Here is a 9,704-nt window from a genome sequence, read left to right on the forward strand (position 1 = left end):
AAACATTTTCCAGGATTAGTTCTTTTACTTTAAGCCGTTAAAAGGCCCTCGCGCTAATCATCTGCTCGTGTAATAAGTGCGATTAAAATAAAACGCGTTATGGGCTTCCTTTGTTAGTATAATACCCCCGTTGGCTTCAATACACGCATTCCTAATGGGTTGTTTAATCGATTTAAAAGTAGTTAAGAATTATGACGCTACGGGCGAACTTGTGTATGTACATTGTTGTTGTATATAAGACATTCAGAACGGTGAAACGACACCTTGTGTAATTGTATCCAGTTGATAAAAATATTATTGACAAGCGATCCGCCCGTGGTACACATTATGTAGACCAACTAACAACTAACAACATTATGTAGAGCCTGTATCACCAAAGAATCACATAAATATCCAACTGTAGTTTTTGAAATACGTTGAATAGATACTGAGATTAGCGATTCCAGACGAATAAAATCTTCAGCATGCGTAGATTAATTATAGTGTATATTTTCTAGACAAATGCATTCGAATGAAGCTGAAGAAAGAACTTCCAATAAGTATATAACGTATGCACTATGTGTGTATGTCTAATGTCAATTCGCATGTGTGCAACTTCTACTCCCAAGTGAAGGAAATTTATTTCTGAATGACTGTGCATAATTCTAACAAAGTTTGCAGGTTTCCGTTACGTTTCTTTATTTGACGCATATCGAAACGGGTATACATTACACATTTGAGTCGCCTGACATGTTTGTAAAGGCAATTAATTCATTTAACAAATTTAAATGGAAAGAATTTGCTTTTCAAATCACTTCCTAAATAGGTAAAGTGGGCGATTTGAGCGCATTGTATTGAAAAGTTGCTTTCGTCTTTATTATAGTACAAAAGAAAGATTTGAATACTTTTATTTAAAAATGAAAACTTTTCAATCGAAATAGAACATTCCACGAATACTACATTTTTACCGACTAAGAAAGGCTGCTTTTTATCTCGGGCCAAATTGCGGATACAGCAAATTTTCTATAAATGAGATTATCGAACATAATTTGTAGTAATTATAAAATTCACAGGCACTGGGAACACCACCACCACAATAAATACTCGCGGGCGGCGAACACCGCGGAGCACTCGCGCGCGAAGCGAGCGACCGAGTCCAAAGTGAAGAACACGTGCTCGCTGTACATACAGACCGATCCGCTCATATGGAAGCACGTCAGGGAAGGCTTTCCTGATGTGAGTGTGCTAGTATTGTTGATGTTTTTGTAACACCTTATGCTATTATCTTAAATTTTTTACTCTTATTACTACATATACTGCGACGTATATATATTTAAATCCTCCACCTCACCACCATTATACATAAACAATTGTTCTATGGCACTGGCCAGTTTAATCTTTCAATCTATTGATCAGAATAAATTGCAGTGAAGATTGAACTGAAGCCTGTGCTTAGTGCTTATTTTCAATCAATTTTACAGCACAGCGACCGCAGCAAGAAGAACGAGATCGACATGAAGACGCGCGAAGAGATACTGTCGCTTATCTCGCACCACGTGACCGCCGTCAACTACATCTACCGCGACACCAAGTTCGACGGGCGTCGGGAGCACAGGAACATACAGTTCGAGGTGCAGAGGATCAAGGTGAGATGATGTTTCAGCACATGCACGCACACTTACGCACACATACGCAAACACACAACGCACGCACGTATACAGAGTATAATGGTTAAGTGTGGACAGGCGATTAGAATACGGTAACTATGAGATATACTGACTGATATTGAAATTTAATGAATAAAAATAAATTCATTACTGATATTTAGTGAAATTGCTGAAGTTTCCTCTAGATTTATAAAAATAGGCGACGCTTTTTAAATGTTTATCACAACAAACGCCTACATGGCCCATATATCATCATGTACACAACCGCAAACACGGCGGCCAATTAACAGTGTCACTGCACAATATCGAAAGGTGATATACACTGTGGTCATGGAGCATAAAACGTGATAAACGAAGCCGGAGAAAGCCAGGAAATGCGATTACACTACGCGATGGCCCACTTTACATAACAGATCGATACCATGGCATATAATTGAATGCATTTAACATGCATTTGTCAGCGTGGAAGTTTTTATTCCATGGATGTCCCGTATCGGTCGTAACTCGTCGTTCGTTGTTGATAGATAATCATTTAATTGGTAGTAATTTGTGTGATGGAGTAACGTATTCCGTTCTTCATTTTAAGAAAATAATTTTGAAATTTTTAAAATATAGAGAGCCAAACCAACACGTCTCCATAGATGGTTTTGTGTGTAATGTAACTGAATGATGCCGAACCTTTGATAACATAAGATTTTGGATAATATTCAAGTAATTATATTAGATAGCATAGAATAAGATTTTGTAAACTGATACTCATGACTCGAATGTATAAGGTTTTATATCTCACTCTAAGACTCATCATAAGGCTTGTATTCAATACTTGAATAGCACAGCCCTAAAAGTCAAAGTAGACAGCAAAAATATTTAAAATGTTAGTCTAATATACACTGCGTTCATTCTCCTTGAAAATAAGTGTTTATTGATTCAATTAGAAACCAAATTTAAGAACGAAAATGGTCACAAGGCTATGTGATTGGTGGCCATGATTTATTTTAAAATTCATGATTCATCAGATTTACTGACGGACTTACTATGTTTATGGAATCTAGTTTTTCTTAACATTTTTTCAATTTCACATTGAAAAGAACATTAAAATCCATATAACATGAAATTTAATTATTGATCGATAAGCAAATGATATTTATTCGAGTGGCCATCACGCCATCCATTATCTTAAATACTATGCAAACATTCATACATGCATATGAAAATTGAAATCAGTTTTCTTAGAAAATCATTATAGAGCATCATGATAAGTACATTCATTAGGAACTTGATTAAAATGTAATAAAAATGAATAATATCATCTTATCAAAACTTTCCAAATATCCAAGAGTATTCCTTATTAGAAAGTATACTTAAACAACTTCATATATAAAACTGTCCTTCCGCCCGTATCTTCGCCCTTTTAATCTCCAGCCTCCCAACTATATCCATACATAAAAATCATACTACGATATCGCACCATTCTCCATCGCGCTCCACGTAGAAAAAATACAGACGTACATATAAACAAACTTATATACAAGGATAAATAAATAACCAAGATAACTTGTCTATGCAGATCGACGACGACTCAGCGTGCAAGAAGCACCCGTTCGCAACAGAAACCAACCAGTTCTGTTGGGAGAACATTGACGTCTCGAACTTTCTGAATCTACACTCGCTGGGCAATCACGAGGACTTCTGCCTGGCGTACATGTTCACCTATAGGGACTTCACGGGCGGGACGCTGGGTATGTTGATTGCTCCTTAATGTGTATTTATTTAAATGGTTTTACTTAGTACTTACTAGTACTAAAAGTACTTATGCGAAGTTATATAATTTACTTAAAGATACGCATTTTTGTAATTATGATGATAATCTTAATGACAACTTTAATTTTGTTTCTCAGTTTTCGCTTAGACTATGAAATCAAATGATCACATTGTTTATTGCGTAGTTCTTAAATCTCATTTTTTTTTTACATACTTTAAAATGATAAATAATCATATATTTACCATTCACAGGTCTAGCCTGGGTGGCCAGCGCGAGCGGGGCGTCCGGGGGTATCTGCGAAAAGTACAAAACGTACACCGAGACGACGGGCGGGCTGTACCAGAGCACCAAGAGGTCACTCAACACCGGCATCATCACGTTCGTGAATTACAACAGCCGAGTGCCGCCCAAGGTCAGCCAGCTTACGTTGGCCCATGAGATTGGACATAATTTTGGATCGCCGGTAAGTTAAAGTATTTTATTAGCACAGCAGGTTAAAATTAAGTTGGGCTCTTTTGTTTATTAGCATTTAATTTTTCTTCAACACGGATGGCAGTACTTCCATGGATTGGTTTGGAGTGAGAATGTTGAGTACAAACTCAGTACTAACTGACGTATTTTTTAATAATTTGGTCCTTCGAGTAGTTAATTTGTTTAATTACTATAAATACGTGGAATTGTCCCAATTTTCATCAGATATTCTTTGACCGTCTACCGTATACGAAAAAATTAGTAATAAATAATACAAAATACTCAGCTCGGTACTCGGGGACTCCCGCGGTAAAGCTATAGCTATTTATAACGCCGCACCGCTGTGCCGGTCGGACCGGGTTGGGGGGGATGTTAAGTTTATTTTCGTTACGGAATTTCTCAATAGCCCCGATAAAAGCTATGCCAATAGCCTTACAATGTCGGTTAACGAGCGGCGGTCGCTTGCAGCACGACTACCCGTCGGAGTGCCGGCCGGGCGGGCAGCAGGGCAACTACATAATGTTCGCGTCGGCGACGTCGGGCGACCGGCCCAACAACAGCCGCTTCTCGGCGTGCTCCGTGAGCAACATCAGCGGCGTGCTGGACGCCGTGCGCGACGGCCGCAAGCGCGACTGCCTCAAGGAGAGCGCCGGCGCCTTCTGCGGGAACAAGATCGTCGAGGTGGGCGAGGAGTGCGACTGCGGTGAGTTGCCACCCGCACCTACATCCTAGCCTAGCCTACATCCCCCTTTTATTTTTTTTTTTTAATCTACAATTACAAGAGACAGAAGGTAAGTTAAAATGTACAGAGGACGATCTTATCGCAATAAGCGATCTCTCCCGGACAACCCGGTAACACAGTAACTAATATCTTCGTTTATTATAACACAAGTAGACACTAATTTTGAACAGTTATAAATGCTTGTTAACAAAAAAAATTATGTTATTTTTTTTTTTAGGTTACGACGAAATCGAGTGCAAGGACCGATGCTGTTATCCGCGACAAGTGAGTCAGTTCGACCTGGAACGCAACATGTCCGCCAAGGGGTGCCAGCGCAGGGCTAATACACAGTGCAGGTAAGATAATACCAATATGTTTTTGAAATTTACTAAACTTACAACCTGTAATGATCAATATTTTCGTATTTGATCTTTTCATTTATTAAGGCAACACTACTATTTCAAAGCCATTTAAGAGCAAGGTGCGAGAAAGCATTATAACCATCGTCATTGTAGATTCCATTATTTAATGAACCGTGTATTAATAGCGTGCTTATTTAATCTACACATGTATGTAACATTGGTAGGAGTAAACTATTGTCTTTTTGTATGTTAGTAAAGTTTTTACTCAAAGATCACTGGACCGATTTTGAAGCTACAAATTCACTGAGAGATCTAGGCTGTATACATACCACGAGCGAAGCCGGAGCGACAAGCTAGTAAGTATATAAGTATATATAATAGAGATAAATTGTTTTGCGTTCCAGCCCGTCGCAGGGGCCGTGCTGCCACGCGCAGACGTGCCAGTTCGTGCTCGCGTTCCGCAACCAGACGTGCCGCGAGGCGAGCGAGTGCAGCCACGCGTCCGTCTGCTCGGGCCGCTCGCCCGACTGCCCCGAGCCGCGCGCGCTGCCCGACCACACGCACTGCAACAATGGTACCCCGCCCGCGCGCGCACCACACGCGCACACACGCACTCGCACACACCCTTACGCACACCACACACGCATATACACGCACTCGCACACACCCTCACGCACACCACACACGCATATACACGCACTCGCACACACCCTCACGCACACCACACCCTCACGCACACCACACCCTCACGCACACCACACCCTCACGCACACCACACACGCACGTATACGCACTCGCACACATCACACACGCACGTACACTTTCACGTCGCGCTCACAGTAGAAGATACAACGTGAAATTCGCATAAAAGATTGGAACACATCATGGCTTCTCATTACTACAAAGCTTCGCGGTCGAATAGCATGTCGTCCACGACATGGACTTATTGGTCTTTATTTAATTGTCTCAATACGTCGTAAGCATTTTATTATTAGAGCCATAACACAAATTTCGCGATCACAATTTTTCACTGTGACCAAACGCGTTATAAACAATTTTTTTAATCATAAAATGTTTTCATATTTATGATTGAAACATATTTTATATTTAGCATCTCTTGTTAAACACTAGGTAAAGTGTTATTGTATATTGTCATTCATATTTACCATTTTATTAAAAATCAAAAAAGGCAAGAGGGACAGAAATTTGTTTAAAGACTTTTTTAAATTAATGTCGTCCATTCATATCAATTTTATTTAAAAATTGTGCAATTACTAAAAGCAATTTATTCAAGAATATTAATCGTTTGATCTCACCATCGACCCGAACTCGCCACTATACCGTATAGATTGCTTGTCGAAGGGATGAAATGTAGACGTTAGCGTGTGCGCCGCAGGCACGCAGCTGTGCATCAAGGGCGAGTGCAGCGGCTCGATCTGCCTCGCGTGGAACATGAAGGAGTGCTTCCTGTCGTCGTCGCCGACGCGCGTGGGCGACGGCGTCACGGCGGTGGTGGACCGGCGCGCGCTGTGCCAGCTCGCCTGCCAGACGGGCCCGCGTGCCGACTCGTGCCGCAGCACGGCCGAGTTCGCGGCGCAGGTCGGCCTGCCGCCCGGCGGCATCAGCCTGCGCCCCGGCTCGCCGTGCGACAACTTCCAGGTGCGTCGCTTTGTGGTGTCACGTCGCACGTTGCGATCCGCGGTGGACGTCATCTCTTTATGTATAGGACGTACCAGTGACAATGTGCGAGTGAACTACAGTAACTGTAAAAAAATTTAATTATGTGTATAATACACTATTTCAATTTTGATATTCGCTCCCTATTATGCCTGATCGTAACTGCATCATGCATATACCATAATAAATAATACTTTACGATTTCAATCGCAGGGCTACTGCGACGTGTTCCTCAAGTGCCGAGCGGTGGACGCGGAGGGCCCGCTGGTGCGGCTGAAGAACCTGCTGCTGAACAAGGACACGCTGCTTAGCCTGCAGGAGTGGGTCACGGAGAAGTGGTGGGCGGTGCTCATCGGCGGCGTCGCGCTCGTCGTGCTCATGGGCGCCTTCGTCAAGTGCTGCGCCGTGCACACGCCCAGCTCCAACCCCAAGCGCCCGCCCGCCAGGTGAGTCGCGTGTGCGTGTGAGCGACAGAATTATAGATAACTCCCTGCCGACTTTCATTCGGCTCCATTTCGATAGTAGAATATTTTAGTGTAGCTTTTATTTGGTACTGAGAGATTGGAAAAATTCTTTAATTTTATTCTTACATCTTTGTGTTTCCGTTTTTGCATGATTATAATTTTCGACAATATGAAATGTAACACGAATTCCCCAGGCGCCTGTCGGAGACGCTGCGGCGGCCGATGAACACGCTGCGGCGCATGCGCGGCGCGGGGGGCGGGGGCGGCGCGGGCGGCGCGGAGGCGCGGCGCGCGGCGCCCGGCCCGCGCCCCGGCCACCGCCGCGCGCGCAACCACAAGGGCTACGCGCCGCCGCTCGCCTACTCCGCGAGGGATATCGGTGAGTTTCTTTTTGGGTGCAATACGCGGGCAACTGAGCTGGTGGTTGGCGTGATGGTAAGCGATCAACCCCGCCCCTGAACATTCGCAGAGGTAGTGCCTCTGCCGGCGCACAACCCGCTTTCACGGGGAAAGGGATAAGAAAAGAATTGATGAAAGGAGTGGACGTGAAAGGATGAGGAAAAGGAAATGGGTCAATGTGCAATGGCATGTATTTCTATAGCCTATGTGTTATTTTGCTATATAACCAACATCATTGCTAATTTTCATGTAAATTCGTTCATAGTTTTTCGCCCAAAAGAGTAACAAATCTACATCCAAACTTTCGCACAAACAGTATTAGTAGAATATACATTAAAGTACATTCATATTGCGTTTCCAGCGCCCGTAGCCGGCGCGGGGCCGAGCCGGCGCGAGCCGTACGCGAACGCGTACCCGCAGGCGTACGAGATGCGGCCCGCGCACAAGGTCTGACCCAGCCCGCTGCTGCCGCTGCTGCTGCTGCTGCACGCGGGCGCGCCCCGCCAGCGCCGCCAGCGCCACTAGCGCGCCGTGCCTGCGCACGCGTGTGTTGGGCACGCACGCACTTGTATGCGCCGTCACCGAGCGCTGACAAACACGTGTACACACGTACTACAGCCAACATAAGTACATACATTATGATATAAGCCCGTGTATGTGAACGTGCGTTGCACACGTGTGCGCACGCGTTCTGCCTTAAGCGCGCCTACGAATTTTGCCAACACTTACGCGCACACTGACACACACACCAACACGTCCAATATCCAACGCGCGAGCACACACACGCCAAAACACGTGTCTGTATGTATATTTACGCGCACACATTGGGCATACGTTAACCAAACATCCGTGACATACGAATTGCGTGCACGCAGCATATTTGTCATACACACATAAAAAGTCACACGTAAATTGAAACATTTGTCCAAAATTTCTAAATACGTATACATAAACACGTAAGAATCAAACAATTCAAACTAAAACATTCATGCTAAAACGAATCGACTGTACGTATTTCAATGACCAACCCGGTCAAAACGTTTGTTGAAAGTTACATATGGTCACACACAACACGTGTACATAAATGTGTGTATATACTAGAAACATCCTCTCAACTGTCAACACACACATTCATTGTAAATCAATTCAATAAATATTTTGTTACGTTATTAAAAGTGTTATCCTGCGATAACTAGAGGGTTAGCATGTCTTTAAATAGGAATATTTTCAGTGTATAAATGGGAAAGCGATAACGCTACATTACCTTTGTAACTCTATTTTATTCCCACACTGGATTTACTCTTACTTTAAGACGTCACGGTGGGCGACTTATCATTTTCAGAACCTCGCCCGATAATAAAAGACAAAACAAAAACTAAATACAGTATTTATACTCATAACTCTAATATACTCCAAACAACTCAAAAATTTTACCAACAAATTCGTTTCATTGTCATCCGATTATTATTCCAATAACAAAGAAATCCATCAATAAACGTTTCCAAAAGAGTTATAGACTTCAATTCTCAATGTTGTTGTTTTCTATATAAGAGTAAAAGAATATTCACTGCCATTATACATCACGTAGATTTAAAAGCGTATTAAACATTTTATTATTAAGGCAAGTTTACATTTAGCCACTTATTGGCGACATTTGCTCTGTAACATTGATTCCAGCGTGTTATATTTTTACAATATATCCGTCATTATCAACGTCATACAATATACTTAATGTCACCATTTCATCGCATTGCACATTTTTTTTTGTATTAATAATATAGCTGCATTTATTAAAATATTCCCCGAGACGTTCCATAAATATTACGTATTCGTCAAGAATTATATGTTATTAGGCAATTTTAATTTTATCTTTCATAATTAGCGTTATTTCAATGTATTCCATAAATCCATTTCTCACTGTCATTAAATCGTTAACGAAACACCGACATATGTTCACAAATTCACGATGTCCCAAGAGCGCGTAAGATATTTGAATGTTAATAGGTATGTAAATGAAACCGTTGATGTAGGCGCACTGTCGATAAATCACATTAAATGTTTCAATGTGACATCGAACCGTTTTCCTAAAGGAAATTCTTTTTAAAACACTTTTAAACCAAAAACCGTTTCATTTACACCGTTACACCGTTTTAGAAAACCCAATACGAAGATAGTTAAAATTGAAATGTACTACGAGAAAAC

The 9,704-nt window shown here is 42.1% G+C and overlaps 1 protein-coding gene across 1 annotated transcript in view; it reads left to right on the forward strand.

Moving 5' to 3' along the window:
• LOC119840388 (disintegrin and metalloproteinase domain-containing protein 10) overlaps positions 1-8,083 on the forward strand; it is a 61,197-nt gene extending 53,114 nt beyond the window's left edge. Inside the window, exons 6-16 of the mRNA XM_038366986.1 lie at positions 1,053-1,215; positions 1,461-1,625; positions 3,214-3,385; positions 3,660-3,871; positions 4,348-4,582; positions 4,839-4,956; positions 5,367-5,536; positions 6,359-6,621; positions 6,853-7,085; positions 7,298-7,482; positions 7,864-8,083. Coding sequence (XP_038222914.1) covers positions 1,053-1,215; positions 1,461-1,625; positions 3,214-3,385; positions 3,660-3,871; positions 4,348-4,582; positions 4,839-4,956; positions 5,367-5,536; positions 6,359-6,621; positions 6,853-7,085; positions 7,298-7,482; positions 7,864-7,955 — 2,008 coding nt within the window. The 3' untranslated portion in view covers positions 7,956-8,083. The remainder of the gene's footprint in view (positions 1-1,052; positions 1,216-1,460; positions 1,626-3,213; positions 3,386-3,659; positions 3,872-4,347; positions 4,583-4,838; positions 4,957-5,366; positions 5,537-6,358; positions 6,622-6,852; positions 7,086-7,297; positions 7,483-7,863) is intronic.
• The last annotated feature ends 1,621 nt before the right edge of the window (positions 8,084-9,704 follow it).

The sequence above is a fragment of the Zerene cesonia genome, chromosome 6, assembly GCF_012273895.1.
Source record: "Zerene cesonia ecotype Mississippi chromosome 6, Zerene_cesonia_1.1, whole genome shotgun sequence".
NCBI classification, from domain to species: Eukaryota; Metazoa; Arthropoda; class Insecta; order Lepidoptera; family Pieridae; genus Zerene; species Zerene cesonia.